Here is a 25,953-nt window from a genome sequence, read left to right on the forward strand (position 1 = left end):
TTTATCTATTTCATAAAAATCTTATAGATAGTCCTCTATGCATGTGTAATCATGAAGATGAGACCAACGAACATTTCTTATTACGTTGTCCACTTTTCGCGCAGTTTCGCTTACGTTGTTTTAGTGCTCTAAACTATCCCTTATCAACTGAAATACTACTCTTCAGTGATAACGAACTCACGTATGATGAAAATCTTTTGATTTTTTCCAGTGTTCAAGAATTTATGATTATTTCTAAAAGATTTGAATGATTGTTTTTATTTTTTTATTCTTTATTGTTTGCACAGCTGTTACAGCAGGTAGTATATCTCATGTCATGGCATAAAATTCCTCTCTGATCTTTTTCTTCTGGTCTTTTCATCTCTCCTCTTTCCGAATTTCCCCATTTTTCATTTATTCAAGTATTACATTGCTCACTTACGTATTCTCCCACTTGCTGCCGTTTACTCAATGTGTCATAAAAGGAAACGGATTAATATAAGTCCTATACTTGTTTCCGAATCCTATTCACATTATGATTGTATGATTGTGTATTGTATATGTATGAATTGAATGAATAAAATAAAGTTTATATTAAACGGCCGCCTTGCTTCTAGTGTCGGTGATGGGGGAATGTCCCTTTAGCTAAGTCGGTAGAGCGGCGGACCAGTAAGCAAGGGTCGCGGGTTCGATACCCCTGCACTTTTACGTTGGTAGAAGCATATGAAATGTAGAGCAGTAGAATAATGATGTCATTATGCAGTGCACATGTCATCACGGATATGATATATGTGATCATCTGGAATCCGACAATGCAAAGTGAAGACAATGCTAGTCACATCAGGACAAACAATAAGAATTTCAGCCGATATACGTATAGATGTAATACATTGTGTTTACATGTTGTTGTTGTTGTTTTTTCTTAATGGGGGATTTATAATTTACAGTCTATATGTAATGGATTAGGCCCCAATATTGGCCTAGTTTGTAGCATATTTTACAGATGCGTTATGTCATTATTTTAAATTAACACGGTACGGTGCACAGCATATAAAAAAGTTTGCACCGAATATTAAGTTTCATTATAACTACCGAATATAAAGAGAAACGCATCGCATAGAAGGACATAACTACCGAATATAAGGATATAACTACCGAATATAAGGACATAACTACCGAATATAAGGACATAACTACCGAATATAAGGATATAACTACCGAATATAAGGATATAACTACCGAATATAAGGACATCACTACCGAATATAAGGATATAACTACCGAATATAAGGACATCACTACCGAATATAAGGACATAACTACCGAATATAAGGATATAACTACCGAATATAAGGACATCACTACCGAATATAAGGACATAACTACCGAATATAAGGACATCACTACCGAATATAAGGACATCACTACCGAATATAAGGATATAACTACCGAATATAAGGATATAACTACCGAATATAAGGACATAACTACCGAATATAAGGATATAACTACCGAATATAAGGATATAACTACCGAATATAAGGATATAACTACCGAATATAAGGATATAACTACCGAATATAAGAACATAACTACCGAATATAAGGAATTTTTTATCGAATATAAGGATATAACTACCGAATATAAGGACATAACTACCGAATATAAGGACATAACTACCGAATATAAGGACATAACTACCGAATATAAGGACATAACTACCGAATATAAGAACATAACTACCGAATATAAGGACATAACTACCGAATATAAGGACATCACTACCGAATATAAGGACATAACTACCGAATATAAGGACATAACTACCGAATATAAGGACATAACTACCGAATATAAGGAATTGTTTATCGAATATAAGGACATAACTACCGAATATAAGGACATAACTACCGAATATAAGGACATAACTACCGAATATAAGGATATAACTACCGAATATAAGGACATAACTACCGAATATAAGGACATAACTACCGAATATAAGGACATAACTACCGAATATAAGGAATTGTTTATCGAATATAAGGACATAACTACCGAATATAAGGACATAACTACCGAATATAAGGACATAACTACCGAATATAAGGAATTGTTTATCGAATATAATGATAAGGAATACTACGAATAAAGACTAACTCGAATATAAGGACATAACTACCGAATAAGATAGAATTGTTATACGAATATAATGGACATAACTACCGAATATAAGGACATAACTACCGAATATAAGTGATATAGACATAACTACCGAATATAAGTTACGATTAAGACATACTACCGAATATAAGGACATCACTACCGAATATAAGAACATAACTACCGAATATAAGAATACTACGAATATAAGGACATAACTACCGAATATAAGGAATCACTACCGAATAAAATACTACCGAATATAAGGATAACTACCGAATATAGAATTATACGAATATAAGGACATAACTACCGAATATAAGGACATAACTACCGATATAAGGACATAACTACCGAATATAAGGAATTACGAATATAAGGACATAACTACCGATATAAGGACATAACTACCGAATATAAACGATATAAGGACATAACTACCGAATATAAGGACATACTACGATATAAGATCTACCGAATATAAGGACATAACCTACCGAATATAAGGACATACTACCGATATAAGGACATACTACCGAATATAAGTACCATAACTACCGAATATAAGGATCATAACTACCGATATAAGGATATAACTACCTGAATATAAGGACATAACTACTGACCGATATAAGGACTAACTACCGAATATAAGGCCAATGTTATCGAATATAAGGACATAACTACCGAATATAAGGACATCACTACCGGAAATAAGGAAGGACACATTCACTACGAATATAAGGACATAACTACCGAATATAAGGACTATAACTACCGAATATAAGGATATAACTACCGAATATAAGGATATACTACCGAATATAAGGAAACTACCGACTATAACGACATTTAACTACCGAATATAACGACATAACTACCGGAATATAAGGACATAACTCCGGAAATTAAGGACATCACTACCGGAATATAAGGACCATACTACCGAAATATAAGGATACCTAACTACCGAATATAAGGTATAACTACCCGATATATAAGGACTATACTACGAATATAAGGAAATAAGGATGTGTCTACCTCATATAAAGACATAACCACCGAATATAATCATATAAGTTGATCACCTAAGACAGCTCTGGCGTTCCATGTTTTTCCAAGACGAAGGAAATTTTGACATGGCAAGACATTTATTGAGGCAAAATGCGTGGAGTCGGAGGTTTACAACCTTTCCAAAAACTTAAAGTGGCTTTTGGTGCCAAAAACGTTAAGTCCAAAAATGGTAAAATGTGAAAATATCACAATTTGTTTCTGCATGATTTTGCCATAACATCACTCCTAGACCTCTGATGAATGTATCAACCAAATTAGAAGGGCATGAGGTGTATACTTTTGGACTTGCATGCTTTCAAAAATCTTTTAATTGGGGTGGGACAATTCAACAAGAGGCCTATGGGTTTTATCTGTCATCTTAAGAGTTTTGAAATATTTCCGTCAATTGGGCCCTCTTTAACCACACCCATCAGCCTCTTGGGGTCAGTCAAGGTTAACATTTACATACCATCCCTCTTTAACCACACCCATCAGCCTCTTGGGGTCAGTCAAGGTTAACATTTACATACCATCCCTCTTTAACCACACCCATCAGCCTCTTGGGGTCAGTCAAGGTTAACATTTACATACCATCCCTCTTTAACCACACCCATCAGCCTCTTGGGGTCAGTCAAAGTTAACATTTACATACCATCCCTCTTTAACCACACCCATCAGCCTCTTGGGGTCAGTCAAAGTTAACATTTACATACCATCCCTCTTTAACCACACCCATCAGCCTCTTGGGGTCAGTCAAAGTTAACATTTACATACCATCCCTCTTTAACCACGCCCATCAGCCTCTTGGGGTCAGTCAAGGTCAACATTTACATACCATCCCTCTTTAACCACACCCATCAGCCTCTTGGGGTCAGTCAAGGTTAACATTTACATACCATCAAACTGCCATTTCTAAGACTGAAATGATTCTAATAGAAACTCACAAATGAGTCAAAATGTGACTTCTCTATATAAACTATAGTAAAGAGAACCCCTCCCTTAGGGCAAGCGCGAGACTCCCAAGGTCATGAAATTCACAATTCTGGTAAAGCACTTTTAAGACCTTTCTATTTATAAAGTGCATTTGATTTTTCCTTATTTGGGTCGTTAGAAGAAGATTTTTGAAATTTCAGTTAATTTGACCCTACCCATCATACCCGAGTGAGGAGTCGGTCAGTTGGCCAACATTTGCATACCATCAACCTGTCATCCCAACCTGATAATTCAAACCAGGTAAGAATGAATTCCAATGGTTGACATTTGGCTACTGAAGATGTCTGAAAAATTTCAATGGAATTGGTTCAAGGATTTCTGAGAATGTTGCCAACGGCAGACAAAAGGCGATTAGACAATGTACGGCAGACAATAGACAAAAGGCGATTAGACAATAGACAAAAGGCAATTAGACAATAGACAAAAGGCGATTAGACAAAAGGCGATTAGACAATGTACGGCAGACAATAGACAATGTCACTCAAGGCTTCGTCTCAGGTGATCCAATATCTATGCCGAAAATTGCTTGACCAACAGGTCAAAAGATAACTTAAGCATGCTACTTTTTGTTTTATACATTTAATGTACATATTCAGGTAATGTTACAATTTAACACTATACATACACAACAAAGTTACACAATACAAATGTTTTCAGGATGTACAATATAGACTCTATTATCCTTTTTACATACATATACAACACTTGATATTTTTATTTTATACCTTACAAGTACATAGGGGCACAGAACAATATTTCTGAGGAAGAGAGCTGGTCAATATAGTACTAGGCTAATACATGCCCCTGCGGTGGAGAGGAAGCATTTTAGGCCACAATTATCACAGAAGAAAAAATTTCAGGTCCATTTCTCAATTTGTTAAGGTTACCGTTGTATAAAATAGGCAAAGGAAACAATGCTTCTTTGTTGCGGTCGCAATATACATATTTATTGCATTTTTGCCAGCGAAATATAGAAATTTATCAAACTAATAAAACTTGCAATGCAATGAGGAGTGAAAATATAAGTTTTGCAATGAAAATAGGAGTGTTTTGTTTTTGATGAATCAGAGGGAACCTTTGTATTCACCTCATTGAAACTTGACAATTTTTCCAATTGAAGCGAAGATAGATAAATCAGTTATTTTGTTGTATTTCTGAAATATTCAGAATAGTTTTTGACAAAAAACTCACTATTCTAATCTGCTATTCATGCGCAGATTCTCTGATAACAGCAGACAACGCTTAAATTGCGTTGATCAGTCCTTTCAACATGGCGCCATCAAGTTGACTTGGAGTAATGTCACAATGAGATGACGTCTTGAATTTACACTACAGATTCCTGCACTTTTTGACACTATATGAGTGAAATATATGTTATATTAAACGGGAAACCATTCAATGTCCTCTATAAGATGTATCCTGTTCTAAAAATCCACAATATATAAAAAAGGAGGAAAAGCCAGAATACAATAAAATATATTTTTATTAAAAGTATGGCTTTAAAAGTGATTACTTCAGAAATGATACACTAACTTAACGAAGAATTAAAAAATAAATAAAAAATAAATGGAATAAGACAAAACAAAGTATGATAAATAATATCACTCCATCTTCAAGAGAAATCAAATCAAGTCAAATGATGATATCAATATGGTATTCTTCATGTTAATAACTGGTATCTTGAGTATCATAAACAGCTTATTTACATCCATTAAAATCGGACTTTGTTACATTAGAACTACTGCGCATGTTATATCTTCTACTCCTAGAAATGAGGATGTACTCCGGTATGCCCATTTTCCTAATTGTTAACAGTTCATCAATGACAACATTATTTTAAACAGTAACAGTATTTTTATATATCGGTATAAAATTGGTAAATTTCCTCAAAAGTCATGTTTAAAACACATCAATATGAAAATAAAATGCATTTCTGTATTTTGACAAACAAAACAGTATTATTTTTGGTTAAATTTTTTTCTTCACACATAAAAGTTGAAATAGATTTTATACATAAATATGTTCAAAAAAGCATATATCAATTTAAAAAAAATTGATCTAATTGTCGTACAAATAGAATAAAAATCCTGTGTACTGTTTCTGATGTCAGAGACTTGAGTACATTTCTCTCAAAACATGTTGCGATATTTGTAAAACAAAATCCGTTTCAACATACCCATATAAAGCCCATATAAAGTAATTACATGATTTAATAATATCATATATACATATCAGTTAATACTAGGTACATACATTACACTGTACATGACATGCTCCACCTAGTACCTGTTGTATAACATTAAATGTCTCTTTTGTGGTTTGGAGCTTTCAAAATACTTTATGGGTACAAACTTTCGAGGTTACCCCATACTACAATAACATGACCATACATACAACAATATTCCCATCTTTGCTAGCCAAGGCTTCTGATTACATTACACTCCATGAACCCATGGCAGATATAAGCATCATTTCTGGCCCTCTAGCGGAGATTCGAAATTCATTACCACCATTTACACATGAAATTTTCGACAAATAAAAACGAACGTTACCAATTTACTTCATCGGTGATGTTTACAAACACGCATGGAGGCTTGTGTCATTTTGATGAGATATGTGATCAATGACTTTTATTAATTGATCAATCACTGAATATTTCCCCAAAGATTGTGCATCTCTGTATTCAGATTAAATGCCATGACATAGTCGACAATGTAGCTCTGTACTGAGCGCTGCAATTTTTGTTTACTACGAAACCAAGCCTGAATATAAAATACAATTTGATTGGGTGCCCTCGGATTCCAGGGTACAACAGTTTGAACACGACTATATCCGCCAAGGGTTCGTAGAGTGTAATGTAATCAGAGCCATGGCTAGCGAAGATGTAATATTCCTTGTATTTATATTTGTTTTTCTAAAGCAACTACGACAACAACTAAAGTTTATAGACAATAAACATTTCATGTTATATAGTAGGATACACGGTGCATTTGTACATTTTACTTTACAACCTAATAAGTACACATATTGATCAATATAAATAAAATATCTCCACATACAATGCTATATGAAAGACAAAGGGTAAAATATGTATGGGGTGCAATACAACTTATAAATTCTCTTAAATGATATCAAAATGAAAGATTAATTGTATATGGTTGTTTAAATGATACGCCGGCTAAGCCAGGTGAAGGTAAATCACATGATGAAAGAATCACCAAAATTCATCAGATCAAGCACGGAAATCAAACATTAAACATGTAACATAATCTTATAGTAATACTTACTGTAAATAACAAGTGCAATCAATGATTGTGAAAGCTCACCGGCGGCAGCAATCACACTATGCATTCATTTTTTGTGTATGTATAAGCATGTCATTTTGAAATTGTATGTCATATAATATAGCTCCTAGACCTCTAATGGATGTATAAACCAAATAAGAAGGGTGTGGACTTACAAGCTTTCCAAAACTAACCCCTAGAATCTTTAAAAGTGGCTTTTTGTGTCAAAAAAGGTAAGTCCACTAAATGGTAAAATGCCGAAAAAAAATCACAAATTCGTTTTGCATGATTTTGCCATAACATCACTCCTGGACCTCTAATGAATGTATAAACCAAATTAGAAGAGTGATAGGTGTATACTTTAGGACTTGCCCCCAAAACTTCAATGTGAGTTTTAGTGCCAAAAAAGTTAAGTCCACAAAATGGTTAAATGCGAAAAAATTACATTTTTTTTCTGCATAATTTTGCCATAACATCACTCCTAGACCTCTAATGAATGTATAAACCAACTTAGAAGGGAATGAGGTGTATACTTTTGGACTTACAAGCTTTCCAAAAACTTACTCCAAAAACTTTAAAGTTTTGGGGTTGGACGCCGACGCCGGGGTGGTGACAGCATTAGCTCTCGGTTACTCGTAACCGGTGAGCTAAAAAGTACTGGAATGAAAAATTCTACATCAAATATATTTATTTAGCTCAGGGCCATCTCAAAGTTTTTTTATGACCCAAATGACTTCATGATAAAGACTTGACTGTATATTGAAGACACAGATCATGTACCATACTAACCTGTGTATAGCTGGTGTCTGTGTTTGATGCATGACTCATCTATCAAGTCGGTGTTAAAATTTGTTAAGATTATGCAGACATGGAAATTAGTCTGTTTGTACATCTTAATTATGCTATAGGAGATACATTTCTGTACAGTTATTACCTAGTCCTGTACTGATAAAACATTTCTGTGAAAATCTGTAATCTGAATAAATAATTATTACGTCACAGCACTATACAACCCACTAAATAAAAAATATTCTTTGAAGAATTCAACAAGACGTAGTCAAAACTAATCAGATCTTCAGCAGTACATAGTTAAGTAATTATATTATTATTAAGATTTTTTACTGGATTAATGATACAGTTTAAACACTTTCTGGCTTCTTCCAAAGATTACCAATACACTTCTAAAATACTTTGATATACAAATGTACCTGTAAATTGAGGAATGTCTGGTGTAAATAATGATACTGTAGATAATTCTTGCTTGATGATCTGGAGTCTGCTGTATATATGTATGTATGTTGATTGATCACTCCTCACATATTTGGTATATAATCATATACATGTATACATAGCAATAGGTCTATATTGAAACCATAATAAACTTGAAATTGTCCACAGAGAATCTTGATATTTGAGAAAATCTCACTTTTCTGGAAGCAAAGTCTGACTGGCTCCTAATGAGTAGCATATACAATCACCAGTGCTTACACCTTATACCTGTGTTGATATAAAAAATATATCATTTGTGTACACTAAACTAATAAAACATTAAACAGACTGATTTTGAATAACTTTTTCAAGGTAGATCTGTAGTGTCCTGGGGGACCACAGTACATATTCTGATTGGTCTCCTCATTTCATGCTGACACGAACTCGGTATTTCTACTGTATAGAAATCAGACTCCTACTGTAACCACTACAGTATAGAACAGTCTGACTTTGTCTCCTGTATCCTACAGTATAGAACAGTCTGACTTTGTCTCCTATTGTAACCACTACAGTATAGAACAGTTAGATTTTGTCTCCTGTATCCTGCTGTAAGCACTACAGTATAGAACAGTCTGACTTTATCTCCTACTGTAATCACTACTGTATAGAACAGTCTGACTTTGTCTCCTGTATCCTGCTGTAACCACTACTGTATAGAACAGTTAGATTTTGTCTCCTGTATCCTATTGTAACCACTACAGTATAGAACAGTCTGACTTTGTCTCCTACTGTAACCACTACGGTATGGAACAGTCTGACTTTGTCTCCTATTGTAACCACTACAGTATAGAACAGTCTGACTTTGTCTCCTACTGTAACCACTACTGTATAGAACAGTCTGACTTTGTCTCCTACTGTAACCACTACTGTATAGAACAGTCTGACTTTGTCTCCTATTGTAACCACTACTGTATAGAACAGTCTGACTTTGTCTCCTACTGTAACCACTACGGTATAGAACAGTCTGACTTTGTCTCCTACTGTAACCACTACGGTATAGAACAGTCTGACTTTGTCTCCTATTGTAACCACTACTGTATAGAACAGTCTGACTTTGTCTCCTACTGTAACCACTACTGTATAGAACAGTCTGACTTTGTCTCCTACTGTAACCACTACTGTATAGAACAGTCTGACTTTGTCTCCTACTGTAACCACTACTGTATAGAACAGTCTGACTTTGTCTCCTACTGTAACCACTACGGTATAGAACAGTCTGACTTTGTCTCCTACTGTAACCACTACAGTATAGAACAGTCTGACTTTGTCTCCTATTGTAACCACTACGGTATAGAACAGTCTGACTTTGTCTCCTATTGTAACCACTACTGTATAGAACAGTCTGACTTTGTCTCCTATTGTAACCACTACTGTATAGAACAGTCTGACTTTGTCTCCTACTGTAACCACTACTGTATAGAACAGTCTGACTTTGTCTCCTACTGTAACCACTACGGTATAGAACAGTCTGACTTTGTCTCCTATTGTAACCACTACTGTATAGAACAGTCTGACTTTGTCTCCTACTGTAACCACTACTGTATAGAACAGTCTGACTTTGTCTCCTACTGTAACCACTACAGTATAGAACAGTCTCACTTTGTCTCCTATTGTAACCACTACAGTATAGAACAGTCTGACTTTGTCTCCTACTGTAACCACTACAGTATAGAACAGTCTGACTTTGTCTCCTACTGTAATCACTACTGTATAGAACAGTCTGACTTTGTCTCCTACTGTAACCACTACTGTATAGAACAGTCTGACTTTGTCTCCTGTATCCTACTGTAACCACTACTGTATAGAACAGTCTGACTTTGTCTCCTGTATCCTACTGTAACCACTACAGTATAGAACAGTCTGACTTTGTCTCCTACTGTAACCACTACTGTATAGAACAGCCTGACTTTGTCTCTTACTGTAACCACTACTGTATAGAACAGTCTGACTTTGTCTCCTACTGTAACCACTACTGTATAGAACAGTCTCACTTTGTCTCCTATTGTAACCACTACTGTATAGAACAGTCTGACTTTGTCTCCTACTGTAACCACTACTGTATAGAACAGTCTGACTTTGTCTCCTACTGTAACCACTACTGTATAGAACAGTCTGACTTTGTCTCCTACTGTAACCACTACTGTATAGAACAGTCTGACTTTTGTTGTCTCCTGTATCCTACTGTAACCACTACAGTATATTTACCATTGTATGGCACTGCCACTATATAACCCTACCAATTCAGTTGCGAGTTCACCAGCCTATGAACTGCCAACAGGAAGTGATCTCTGCTACTGGTAAGCGCGGGAAATTTGAATTTGAAAATTTCAGAACAAAAATCGCATGACAAATAAAAAATCGCAGATGGTAAATATAAGAATTGAACGGCTTTCAGTTGGAATTCATAGTCAATATGAATTCCAACTGGACAGAGGCAAATTCAACATGAAGCGCTAGCTGAAAGCCGTTCAATGCTTAAATAAACAGTCGGACTTTATCTCCTGCTGTAACCACTACTGTATAGAACAGTTCGATTTTGTCTCCTGTATCCTATTGTATGCACTACTCAGAGCTTCTCCACATCTCTTCTTGATCTTGCGACTTCCAGATGCCAACCTAAATCAAGAAAATATTAAGTAACATGAGAAGATCAGTAACTCTGGTAATGTTTGTTTGCTGGGTTTATCGCCCTATCAACAACCAAAGTCATTTTGAGACAGGTCTCCATGTAGTAGTTGGTGACTACCTTAACAACAAACCGGAGGCCCATTGCATGCCATCGAGAGTAATTAGAATAATGTGTCTTGCCCAAGGACATGGCCACAACAGCAGACTGGCCTGTTTCTCAGCTTCCTGAGAAACACAAACCTTCAGTAAGGAGCCTCAAACCAAGCACCTTGGATCTTCACCTGAGGATATGTGGCTGACGCTCTAAGCAACTAAGCTATCGTGGCCCCCTTTCTGTTAATGCAAGCAAACTATTATTCTTTGGTGACAGACTTTGTCATTTCCTGCATGGCCAGAATATATATGTGATTCCATGAAGAACAAGAGATCCCAGAGGGATCTTGGCGCCCATCATTGAATGATCTTAATAGGTTCTATGTCAGATTGATCTTGTCCCTATTTTCCCCCTCCTTTTACTAATCTGTACAAATTGAGAAACGTCCCTCCAGTACTTTTCAAACAAGGGAATCCTAGCTATATATGAAATTTGAGATTTAGCAATAATGGCTGTTTGTTGGCCAGGTTGTTTTCAGGACAGATTGGTCCCAAAATGCAATACAAGGAACCAAGGGGAACCTACATATGAAATTTGAGAAAGATCCCTTCAGTCTATTCTGAGAAATAGCGATAACAAACTTCAATTGTCAAAATCCAAGATGGCTGCCTGTCGGCCATGTTGTTTTCCGACTGCTCCCAAAATGAACTAGAACTTTCGCCAGGATGGCTGACTAATACCCCCGCAATCTGCACGAGTCAATGGTGAATTGGAACTGTTAATTAGAGGCTAACTAAGATAACCCAGTAATATAGTGACCAGTTGCCATAACAACCATAATTTTGAGAAAAAAAAAGTGGCATGCACATCTACCCATGGTCCTCTATATTTGTGTGAAGTTTCATTGAAATCGGCCCTTCGGTTTAGGAGGAGTTGTCCGGACAAGTATAAAGTTATGGTTCTTATCGGAAAACCTGTTTATAGTGACCAGTTGCCATAGCAACCATAATTTTGGAAAAAAAAAGAAAGTGGCATGCACATCTACACATGGTCCTCTATATTTGTGTGAAGTTTCATTGAAATCGGCCATTTAGTTTAGGAGGAGTTATCCGGACAAACTTAAAGTTATGGTTCTTATCGGAAAACCTGTTAATAGTGACCAGTTACCATAGCAACCATAATTTTGAGAAAAATAAAGTGGCATGCACATCTACAGATGGTCCTCTATATTTGTGTGAAGTTTCATTGAAATCGGCCCTTCGGTTTAGGAGGAGTTGTCCGGACAAAATGCGTCTACAGACAGACGGACGGACGGATGGACAGACAACCTGATTCCAGTATACCCCCCTAACTTCGTTGCGGGGGTTTTAATATGCATAACAAGGGACCAAGGGCAACCAACATATGATATTTGAGAAAGATCCCTTTAGTACTTTCTGAGAAATAGCGATAACAAACTTCAATTGTCAAAATCCAAGTTGGGTTGACTGTCGGCCATGTTGTTTTCCAACTGATCCCAAAATGCAATATGCATAACTAGGCACCAGGGGGAACCTATATATGAAATTTGAGAAAGATCCCTTCACAACTTTCTGAGAAATAGCGATAACAAACTTCAATTGTCAAAATCCAAGATGGCTGCCTGACGGCCATGTTGTTTTCCAATTGGTCTCAAAATCCAATATGCATAACTAGGCACAAAGGGGAACCTACATATGAAATTTGAGAAAGATCCCTTCAGTACTTTCTGAGAAATAGCGATAACAAGAATTGTTTAAGGACGGACGACGGATGCAGGGCAATTTGAATAGCCCACCATCTGATGATGGTGGACTAAAAATGTCTGAAAAAAAGTGTATTTAACAATTAAGCCATGAATATCTTTATATCCACAAAACTAAGATTTTTGAATTATCAGCCAATTTGACCCCTTTTGGTCCCGCCCCTCATTCCCCTGGGGGCTGGGGACTATATAATTCATACTTTTGTTTGACCTTTAGCCATGGGAAGTTTCTGCAAAATTTCATTGAAATTGGGTAAAGGGTTTCAGAGGTGTCAAAAATGGAAATTGTTTACTGACACACAATGGAAAAAAGGCGATTAGATTAGGTTAACTAAGACGAACAAAGTCTCAGGTGACCTAAAATGCCTAAAAGTTTATGAAGTAAAATACAATTTCTTGAAATATTTCAAGCAGATCTGATGAATTAGTTTAAAAAAAGTCATAAATATGGTGTGTGATGTAGACCCTTACTTTACATAAAGGGTGATAAGCATACCTTTGTAGTGAATGTCTGGAATGTTGTGGTTTTGTGTCTGCATGATAACTGCTTGGATAGTAAACATCCTGAGGTACAGTTGATGTGCTGTCTTTTCTACTAGGAGCTTTACAGAATGAGTCAAGGTCAACATCAGTTTCACCAAGGTCATCCATTGTCATTTGCATAAATGTGTTTTCCTCTATATGATTGGCTGTATCATCTACACATCTATCAGCCTCTTCTTCAACTGTGTCCTCGATTCTATCACAATCGTCCAGGTCAGTGGATGACGGGAACAAGTCAAAGTCTGGTGATTCAGCATCCTACATTATAAGGTAAGAGACTTGTACATATCATTGAAAAGTAAGAAAACCCATACTGTAAAAGTGGATGTTTTCGTGCATTGACATTTTCCCTTAGCCTCCAAACTGTTCCGATGTGGATGTTTTCGCGTTGTCAGTCATGATTTAAATATATTTTCGCGCTGTGATGTCATTTGCCATGTACATAAAGTAAGATTACATATCACAGACGACATGGTTTACTACCAGAAATTGGCATCTTGGATATAAATGTATATAGTTTATTTAGTGGAAATATTCGCGTGCCAATATTTTCACCTGTTATTATATTCTCTGAGATTTAATGATTGCAAACATTTCCACACCGCGAACATTTCCACTATTACAGTATGCAAACACTTATCAAATACCATGAACTGACAATTTGAAAATAAAACTAACCCATGATCACTCTTTGAATTACCAAACTTAGCTATTTTCTAGTGCTGCAATGATATGCTTCCACACAATACAATATGTATGGTGACACTAGTCTCACGATACATTTATTTTATAAATAATTAATATATGACTTTTACACCATCTGTTTCAGTTACACAGAACCCAAAATGATTCCAAATATGTGATTTAAATGAGGCAGACAGTTCTTTCATTTCCTAACATTCATTTGATGAAAGTGCTTCCAAGACCATGCTGGTTTTGGCCGATATTAATTACTGTGCAGAAAACTGGAAACAGGCCTGATCTGGAAAGCTGTGGGCGTTATCGTGATGCGAGCAAAAAAAATATCGTGAACTGAACCATGCCACTTACACAGCGATACATATATATCATCCCATGGATTACCGTTGCAGCACTACTATTTTCACTCCATCACAAAGAATAAAACCAACTGTCCTCTCTGGCTATTGTTAGATGTGACATGTATATTACATCCAGTGATCCTCAATCCTGCTATAACTATGTGTAAGTGTAGATACACTAAACAACTCTGAAATTAACATCAGGGCTTTTTCTCAATGGTTTGGGATGGGGCCTTTTTGTCGCAATTTGGGAAGGAAATTGGTGAATTGAGAGAGTTTTTTTTACAAGTTAACTGCAAATTTTGAGAATTCAGCTTAAATATGAAATAATTTCAATTGGTAGTGGGGCCCATTAACAGACCCAAATATTCACTAGGAAAAAGCCCTGAACATCAAGCACACATTCTGACAGTTGACCATAGATTAGAAATAAATCATTATAGGAACTAAAAACAAAGATGTGTACCTCAATTTTCACATCTGAAAGATCCAGTGAATGAGGTCTGTATGGTTTTCCATTCCTTGTCATAGAAACAGCTACTGGAGTTGAGATCTGACTGGCATCTAAGCGACGTTTCTTGCTGGGTGAGCGGCAATTACTGATGTTAAGTTCAATATACGACAGAGCACGGATCTGATTTTTAAGAGGAGATAACCCAGTTTTTATTGGTGAGCCACTGAAGCGTATCGTTTTTGACTTATTTTCTTTGTGATGTATCTTTGCCTTTTGCTGAAATAAATCATTGATAAATGTATCGGTCAACAAACATATTTATGTAAATTTCTTATCAAATGCAACTCTGTAAATGTATACACATCTTTACAGTTTTCTTAGGTTATGGATCTTCTGGAAATAAGTCATGAAAAAAAAAAAAAAAAAAAAAACCCTGAAAAACTGAGAAGGAAGCCATGATCCTGTGGACATAATTCAATTTTATCTCAATCAAAATATTCCTTGGAGAGATCACTGGTATGTAGAACTTGTCAACTTGATGTGTAAACAAAGTGTACCAGGACTTCTGACTCTTTTCTGTGTTGGCTGGTGAAGTCAACACTTTGTGCATTTACAGTAAACATAAACAAAACTCGTAAATACCTGATTGTCCACTTTACGTTCCTTTTGTCGATGTTTGAAGAGTGATTTGCCTCTCATTGGAGCCATAGTACTGCTCGGTTTCCTCAGAGTTGACCGGTTACTACTCAGCTTCCTGTTGTCATAGAAACAATGTGTTATTTGATTAAAGATTACACAACAAGATAATTCAGTAATCTTACACAATAACAGGGTTCACTCTGAACCAAAAGATAATGACAGATTTCATTTGGAAAATATGGGGCCAATAGCCCCCTCCAGAGTTATCCCTGCAACAAGGAGCCGCAAAGCTTGGCTTTATCCCCCGTGCCCCGCAGTTGGTATGAAAACCCAAAAGTCTCCATGGTGACAGAAAAAATACCGAAATTGGAAGGTCCGTAATAGCAAAAGGCACAACTAGGGCATTAGTCTGATATATACAGAAAGTTTCAAGGAGCTGCGTTGAACGGTTATGGAGTTATAGCCCGGAAACAAAAGGAAACAGTAATTTGGTATTTTTGACTAAGTTTCCATGGTGACAGAAAAAATACCGAAAATGGAAGGTCCACAATAAGCAAAAGGCACAACTAGAACACTAGTCGGATATATACAGAAAGTTTCAAGGAGCTGCGTTGAACGGTTATGGAGTTATAGCCCGGAAACAAAAGGAAACAGTAATTTGGTATTTTTGACTAAGTTTCCATGGTGACAGAAAAAATACCGAAAATGGAAGGTCCACAATAAGCAAAAGGCACAACTAGGGCACTAGTCGGATATATACAGAAAGTTTCAAGGAGCTGCGTTGAACGGTTATGGAGTTATAGCCCGTTACAGCGTTTCGTGGGGGATAATAAAAGTAGCATCATAGAAGACATTTTCTCTGTATTTAAGATAATTGTTATTTAGAATCATTACTCATTTTCTTCCATATTTACTACAAGTATATCTCAGTTTCCCATTACACCATTAATAACATGTTGTTGGACGATGAACTGTCATACAACTGCCAGGAATGCAGTGTTATAAATACTTTACACTGTCTCAGTAATACAGTAATAATATTTAGTGAACTGTCATGTCATAATTCTGACAGGGATATTTGCACACTGGATAACAGAAGAAAGGAGTTAATTTATCAGGACAACAGGTCTTAACTTTATCACAAATGTCTATCTGATTGTAGTCAATTTAGCTTAAACTTAATCCTCGTGACTCTCTTATTTGCAGGGGAGACAATCACTATCCTTGTTTGCTTAGATAGGACAAGGGAGACAATCACTTTCTCTTACCCTGGACAGGGATATCCGCAGTTTACCAGGGTGAGATTTTCTTATCTCACCCCCACGGGGGTGAAAGATTCTATTAATCCTTGTTTGTTTAGTGTAGGACAAGGGAGACAATCACTATCCTTGTTTGTTTAGCGTAGGACAGGGGAGATAACCCCTATTACTGGTGAACAGTACTGACTTGATGTGAGTCTCCAGAGCTGTGATCCAGGATTTAGCCTCCTCCTGGTCCATAGTGTACAACAGCAAATTCTCATCTTTACAGCTCACCTACAGTGGAATACCAATGTTATCACTCCATCATCACATGTTATCAGAATAGGTTTTACTATAAGTGCAAACAGAAGTTGGTAAGATTTTCTGTTTCATGGTATTCTTCTCTTATTACAAAAGTGGAAAACTTTGTGATACTTAAAAAAGAAAAAAATCTCAACATCGGAACAGATTTGACTTACACAAACTAGAAAATGTCTGTCATAAATGCCCCCGCTAGCTACGCATCAGGATGGGACGTGTTATATTATATGCCCCTCCAAATTATGACAGGGGCATCAAAAAGGATACAAATTTGTTGACGCTGAATTCTTTCAGATTATTCAGAAACAATATTAAGAGCTGATCTGTGTTACGGCACACAAATGTTCACCAGAACTAGGTTACATAGAAATCTGTATTATAATGTCTTGTGATCAGCTCTCTATGGCTCAATTAAGTATCGAACAAAACTTGAAATAACATCTAATATTAGTACATTGGGATTACGTGCCTAGCTGGACTCGTGTCCCTTCCAACTGGTGAGCTGCTTATCATCGATTCACAGGACATAACGTTTTATGTATAATGGACCTGACTGGTTTTGTTTTACTTATGAAAGCTCATCAGGGACAACCTACTATCAGTACATTATATTTAAACTAGTGTTGTTCCGATTAATCAATTTAATTGTAATACAATTTGTTAACCTCTGACTGTGACTAATTGATCAAGATTTTTATGATCTATCATAGTTTGATTATAACATGGACATTTTCAAGATTTACAGCTCACTTTTACAATTAACGATAATCACTGGTAAATTGAAATAAAAATGCATTAAAGCAAAATTTTAAACAAAGCTAATTTCCAAAACATACCCACAACATTTCCTATTTGGTTAAGGCTTTTGCAGATATACTTTCTCTTTCTGTTCATGATCGATCAATAATCAATCAATGATCGTTTAAGAAATGGTGATGATCGATTATGAAATTGGTAGTGATTCCCAACACTAATTTAAACAATACATTATTTATAAATAAATCCTGAACATTGCCAGAATCTGTTAAAACTTTACCACATTACCTTAAACATCATGCCTACCTTAAACATCATGCCTACCTTAAACATCATGCCTCCAGTATCTCCCCCAGTTTTCTTGACTGTGCCCAGCACCTGCTCTACCTCACAGTGTTTGAGGGGCAGCACACAACAACAAGAGTAGGACTTGTTTCCACTGTCCAGGAACTTTGGCTTTCCATAGATCAACATGTCCGAGAACAGGAAAAACATTCTATCCAATGGCTTACCTCCCCTTCTAGATATCTGGAATGAAATTTTACACAATTACACTGCTTCATATCTGATGATAGCTGTAAAGCAATGCTGTTTCCTCCCAAAATACCAGCATTCCATCATGATGAATGAATGGGGGAACCTTGTTTGTGAAGTCATTTAACCATAGTTCAAAGCATGAAACTCTGATAACTTGAAGACTCTTCTTATCTTGAAGTAAAAAATTCATTTTTGACAGCAAAAATTCCATACAAAATAAACCCAGTTTCCTCAAACACTCCGGATACCTCTAAGACTTTATGACTTCATCAACTTTGCCAAAACTAGGTTCAACTGTATTTGACTGCATAGCAATAATATTTCATTCCTTGATAATAATTTTCATACAAAAATGCCAAAATCATCAATTTGAAAATGGAGAACTCTACAGTGACTCATTAGTCCCTTCTTCTTTTTGTGATGAGGACCAAAGAATGTAAATCCATCAGTACTCTGCAGTGGTGTACAGAATGAAGTTATCAAAATACATTTTGTGTATAAATATAATGTCACAATTCTAGTACTATAATGTACCTTTTTAAGTGGCCCTTCTTTGATGAATTCCCTGCCTGGTGCCAGTATTTTAGGAGCTGAACTGTCAAAGCTTTTCTGTATTGCCAACATCTTCTGGAAATTGTCATGTTGTTTGATGTGGTCGTTGATGTGAGCAGCTATATCTGTGACCTGCTTTGTAGCCTCTGTACCGATACATATAACAGATTTCAAATGTAGTGTACAGCTGTAATATACTATCTACGTCTATGGATAATTGAGTTGATATGTTATTAAAGGTTTGTCAAACAGTTTACTTCTCAATCATCTGTTTAATATGTTATAAGTTTATATACCTTAACATTTGCATCAGATTTACTTTATATTCAACAGGATGAAAATGAAAAAAATTTGCAAAACCATTAAAAAGTAATGGCCAATGGCCAATTTAAATACAAACCCAACGAAACTAGTAGTGGTAGGCCAATGATTGAAAACAACAGAAAAATAATTTAACCCCCCCCCCAAAAAAACCCCTGATCAATGATGATTTTGAAAAGACAATTAAGACCGAAATTTCTGGAAAAGATAATAAATTTTTGACTTTCTGCATTTTTCATTTTTGTAATGTTTCCAAACCAATGATTAGTTGATCTTACATTTTACTGATATAATCATTGGTCATTTACAATCGATTAATAAGGAGATTTAAATAAATTAACAACCACTAAATGGTTTGCTTGTTTTCAGTAGTTTAACTAGAACTGTCGCCAGGATGGCTGACTAATACCCCCGCAATCTGCACGAGTCAACTTCGTTGCGGGGGTATGAAAATATTGATACAAAGGCTATAGCGTGTAATAAATGTACTCGAGATGTACATAAATTTTCTACAAAAGGGCAATTCTGTGCGAAATTTAGGAAATTGACTATGATTGATTTTGTATTTCCAATTATCAATTCTGAAAGTAAATTGATTCCCTTCACTACAGGAAACGTTTCCTCAGTTTATATGAGTAGATTTGTTTTACATTTTTGTAATGGTTGTTTTAGTTTGTCTTCCTTAAAGACATTCAAGTCAACATTTATATTCCAAATTATGTACCCTTTGTAATTTAAACATAACCAAATTTTAATACATGCTATATTAGCATACACTGTAATTTGTCTGTGATATAATTTTAATAATACAAACTGTAAATATAATATATTTTACCACTTCTTAGAAGAGTCTGTGACTCATGATCAAAGTGCTATCGACTTGAAATAAAGTGTTATCGACTTGAAATAAAGTGTTATCGACTTGAAATAAAGCCTTACGCTCCACCTCACAAAAGAAATTCTAATGGAACCTACGTTTGAGTACAGTTCATAGGAGTTATCCCCATGTGAGCAATAGATACAAATGCTGAGGGCTTTTCCAGTAAAACATCTACCCCACCCCAGGACTCCAGGTTTGATTAAAGGGTACCACCCATAGAATTTATTTAATCAATGACATAGAAGTAATAGGAAGGCAATCCCACCATGGATAGAAGTGGTTTATTGTGGAGTCCTGGGGTCAGGTAGATATTTTAATGGAATAGCCCTAATGTAGTCGAGTCACATTGGTTTGTGACACCAGGAACACAACAGAACAAACTGATGAAATGTAAAAAGGAGATAACTTACATGTAGTGTATAAAGAAAATTGACAATATGGTGTTGTATTACTTTTATTTGCATGGTAAGGTAATGTTTTTATCCTTCCATAATCTAATATTTAACATAATCTGTCACTAGAAGAAAGGTTTTGATTTCATTTATAATTTTATTTCTCTTAAAAGTCAAGAAACTAAGAAAATTAGCATTGAAAGGCATGAAAACTTTTTGCAACAAAGCAAATGGTGGCACAACGATAACTGATGTCAATTTTCATGACAATCTGTTCATTATTTCCTGACCGTGTCGCATTTAATTAACACCCTATAACAAATTTCTGATAATTAGGAAACAATCTTCTTTGATCCCATGGGATTTATTATTAACAGGTTTTACTGAATACATTTTTTTCAAATTTCTGACCAGTTTAAATTTGTATTCTGGAAAGCACGTCAATACATATTTTCAATTGTCTGATCTGTGACTGCTCTTTTTCCTCTATCTACAAAATATATTAAAATCTCCAAAGGAAATAATCAGATGAAATAACTATTACATTGAAATACATTTGGGTTACCTTGTAGATGTGGATAATCGTGGTGATCAGGACAGGTATGTTCCATAAGATCTTCTAGCAGTAACTTGTACCTACAAGTATAGTTTTGTCTTGATGCAAAATTTTTGAAATCATATACTTAATAGGATTTCAACAGGACATATTAGAAGGTCTGATTGGTCTAGCAGAGTACCCTACATATATTACTGTATCATTTTGAATTATCTGAACATCAACCGAGTCCTCCTAGTGGAGACAGAATACAGAAGGATTGAAATACTGAAATGCAAAATTAATTGTCTTTTGAATTGTTAAAATGCCACCAAGAAAGTACAATTTCTTTTAATCCACTGAGAAAGTACAAATTCATGTCATAGCAATGTTTACACAGATTGGAAGAAATTGGAAGTGAAACTGAGGGTGATCGGAAGAGGTACAGTAATTAACAAATAAAGACAATAACTTTTGCACAAATACCATGTGGTATCCTCCTGAGACCTAGAAGACAAACTTTTTTCCTGAACTACCCTGAATGGACATTGGTTCTTTGGGGATTTCCCCACTTTAATCTATTTTGCACAAAAATTCTTAAAAAGATGGGTTGAAAAATGTTGGAGCAGCTCTATGGACAATATATATCACAAGCTGAAATAGACAAAGGGAAATAACTATTGAAAAAATATCTAAATGAACTTGCTGTTAAGGAAACACAACTACATATTGTGGTCATAAAGCCTACAAAGTTCAGATAACCGTTGAAAAATGCAGATCTCGAGACAAGTCAGATGGACAAAATATTATTCCTTCAAGAGTAGACTAGGCTATTGAGTAGCTCATGATGTAAAAACACCTGTGGTGGATCTCGGAGACTGGTGGCAATACATCGATTCTGGGGACCAAAACAACTGGTCATTCACCTCGTTGGGAAGGTGGCCGTTATAACCTGTATCATTTTATTGTGAAAATACCTGGGACATTCAAAACGCTTGTTATAGACAGGTCAATAGATACAGGTGGTCATTAGAGCAGGTATCACTACTCAAACAGAGATCCAAGGACCTAGACAGTCATCCGAGTATCATTTAGGCATTTAGAAATGCTGTAGTTATTGTCTAGAATAAAATTAGCAATTTATGGGCAATTAATCTCAGCAATTACTTAGCGTGGTATTTGTATTGTCCCTGAATGGCTGTTAGTACTGATATTATCACTGAGTGGTTGTGCTATCTTACCTTGGTACTGGTATTACCCCCGAGTGGTTGTACTATCTTACCTTGGTACTCGCTGTACAGGCGTTATTAGTAAAGCATTAATTTTTAATCCTTTAACTTCTGGTTTGTCTTCTTGTGAGTGAATGAATTGTGCGAAGTCTGGACTCTTCTGCATCCATTCCTGAAAATGTCGGGCAGTGAAATTTTTACAGCTTTCTTCTGTTGAAATACTCTCTAATATGACAAAGTACTGTTTCATTCAAAATTCAGCAAATGGTATGAAATTAAATTTCATCTCTTTTATATGAATCAACTTGAAGGTAAAGTACAAGTAGTGTGAAGTGACTACAGCATATCTTAATTCTGTGAAACTGATTTGAAAACTAGAAATATTTTGACTGAATGATAGTTAAGATGGTCAATATGTACTCCTTCATTATCTTGATAACTTTCTACTTCCTGTCAATTGGTTTTTACTTACCTGTACATCTTGGTTGCTATTTATAATTAACATCTATGGCAAATACAGTATTTTCATAATGTTGGGATCCAATTAACTTGAATCAGTTTATGTTTGGATCATTCATCTAGAAGTTTATTCATTGATCTACATGGAGAACAAGAGATCAGTATCACAGAAATGGAAAATATTTAGATCTTGGGAAAGAAAACAAAGTGAAAAATGCAAGATTTCACAAATAACAGTGTACCTGCAATGTAGACAATGCTGTATTATGATTGTTGGCGTAGGACGAGTATAATTTTAGGAATGGTCCGAGGTAGCGGAAGGCTTCTCCAACAGTCATCTCCTCCATATATTCTAGTAAGGTCTTGTTCACCTCCATAATCTGTTCGGTGTTGCTAAATATCTTTGTATGTACATTCTCAGGAATCAGGCAGTTGAATCTCAGTGGAAAATCAAAATACTACAATGGAAAATATTCAAAAAAAAAAAAGTTGTCTATAAATCTTAAAATCAAATATTTGTCTTAGGTACGTAAGTGTTATTAGTAAAAAGCAATATCATTATCTGTTCTCAATTATTGCTACTCTGGCAATTTCAGCTCACTGGTACATCTAAAATATTTTTTCTGGTGTAATAGCAAACCTAGAATGGTTTAAACTTCATTGGTGTTAACATTCATAAAGTAGTGTATAATGGTGATCTATACTTTAACCAATATTGATTCTACCTGAAAGGTTAATTTTTTATTAAGGTTCATAAAAGGTTGAACATGCTGTTCACAAAGTTTCTCTTGAACAATTCAATTTCTGAATGGTGACATATGTAGGGGATGATATTTGCAAATTTATTTGATATTATATGATGCTCTTCAGTTCATTATAAAATTTATTTTAAGCTGATAGTTCCCATACATCATATTAAGTGGAAACATTTTCTTTTTCATAGAATTTATATTTTCCCAATACAAAAAAAAAAAAAGAAAGAAAATTAAGAATGAAATAATTACTTTATTGACTAATTCAAGATGTGAAAGATAAGTCTTTTCAGACTCGAACAACTCTATTGTAATCTTCTGGCGACGTCTTTCTCGCTTTGCTGCAGCTTGCATCAATTTATCATTTTCACCCGTTCCTGAGTTAAATGATGCATTTTCTTTTTCAGCTATTTCATTCAAAACTACAACATAATGAAAACAAATTAGAAATATGTATTTTTTTTTTACATATTGTTTTTTTATCTAAATATATAAGATTATTTGATAATCTATAATCTGTGACCAAATTTAAACAAGCAGAAAATTCTGCTTCATAAGACAGGGGTTTGGAGGACAAATATCTGGTCTTTTATACATTATATCATTTTTTTTGAATTCTCAATCTACAAAAATTAAACAGTATTATTTCTATTTTTTTTTAATTACTAGAGATAGAAATCAGAATACAACTAGTTAAATTTGTTTTACCTAGATGTTGATACAATACTCATGGTGGTCTGGAATGGTATTCTTACCCTTAAATCTACTTCGTGTAGATAACATTTTGAAATTTTCAGCAGGTTTAGCTCCCAGTGGTATTACAACAGGTAGTGAAAAAATAACCCAGACTTAGAAAGGCATGATGACTGGCGAGAAGCCCTCTGTAAAAAACAACAATTATTTGAAATTTATTAGTACCCTTTTAGAAAGTACACCAACTTAATTGATCCAATTCAGAATCAAAGTGCCGAGGCCATGTCCGTGTACGTGCACTCAGTTGCTGTGAACAACGGATTGGAAAAATAAAAATAAGCAACTAGTGTATAAATATAAAATGGCAGGAAATAGGAAGACAGTTTTATTTTTCATTAATGTACGAGTTACATGTAAGTGACTTTGAAAAGATTGGTTTCACATGTTGATGATGTGACGACCTGGTTACCTGTACATGTGCGTTAACGTTGCCGTGATTGAGATAAAACACTGGTCTAGTTCAAGTTGGCATAGATATAACTCTTTTAGGATTCAGTTATTATATTTGATGATACTGACTATTCATGCCGGCGTAATATGGGGAGTACAAGTGTCATGATCAACCTTAAAGACGATAAATAGCCTACTGTATAACATCAGAAACCTTCGATTCGGTTGTCTATTTTTGATCGGCCTAGTCCACAAGTCGGGCAGCAGGCAACACGAATGCCTTCGCTACCTTTAACAGTTTAGTGAACAATACATGTGCATTATTTAGAAAAAAATTTTGTTATTCAATTCATGAAACATTAACAGACAAAGAAATAGAAATGATAATATACGTAATATATAAAACACTTTTACCCCAGATGTTGTGGCCTAGTTTGCCGCCTTTCGTTTAAAACTAGCCGGAAACTGTAAGCGCCACCTGTTCTACGTACCGGAAGTGAAATTTGACAGCTGTCCGCGGGAACTGTCAACAAACGCATGTGGTTTCTTGCTCAGTGTCAAACGCCCAACCATTCTCAATACAATTATTTAGGTGAGTATTATGTACATCTAACTCTGATGTTGTGTTATGATTTGATTTATATATGTTTGACAGTTTAACATTAAAATGACACTGAACAGAGAAGACAATGCATTTATCTGGCATTAACTTGGAAACCTAGGACTGAAGTTTTTCATGGCTCTAAAGCCCGAGTTTACATCGTATTCAGGCCCTGACATCATGTCTGGTGTAGGCAGACACGGTGTCAGGGCCAGGGGAAACTTGGGTTATTTTTTAGATATGTAAATATAACCAATTAGCTTTGCATATTACACAGGTGCATGCATATAAATGAAATGTTAATTTTTAAAA

The 25,953-nt window shown here is 35.3% G+C and overlaps 1 protein-coding gene across 1 annotated transcript; it reads right to left on the bottom strand.

Annotated features, from left to right (window-relative positions):
* Positions 1-10,522: 10,522 nt before the first annotated feature.
* Positions 10,523-25,494, bottom strand: LOC117336271 (rho guanine nucleotide exchange factor 39-like). Its single transcript, XM_033896750.1, has 14 exons — positions 25,455-25,494; positions 24,653-24,778; positions 24,150-24,319; positions 23,388-23,603; positions 22,740-22,858; positions 21,488-21,558; positions 19,312-19,475; positions 18,565-18,768; positions 17,369-17,457; positions 15,926-16,037; positions 15,296-15,559; positions 13,743-14,047; positions 11,221-11,357; positions 10,523-10,938 (listed from the first exon to the last, which is right to left on the bottom strand). The coding sequence occupies exons 2-13, from the start codon at positions 24,678-24,680 to the stop codon at positions 11,255-11,257; spliced, it is 1,845 nt and encodes a 614-aa protein (XP_033752641.1). The 5' UTR covers positions 24,681-24,778; positions 25,455-25,494; the 3' UTR covers positions 10,523-10,938; positions 11,221-11,254.
* Positions 25,495-25,953: the final 459 nt, after the last annotated feature.

The sequence above is a fragment of the Pecten maximus genome, chromosome 10 (genome assembly GCF_902652985.1).
Source record: "Pecten maximus chromosome 10, xPecMax1.1, whole genome shotgun sequence".
Lineage (NCBI taxonomy): Eukaryota > Metazoa > Mollusca > Bivalvia > Pectinida > Pectinidae > Pecten > Pecten maximus.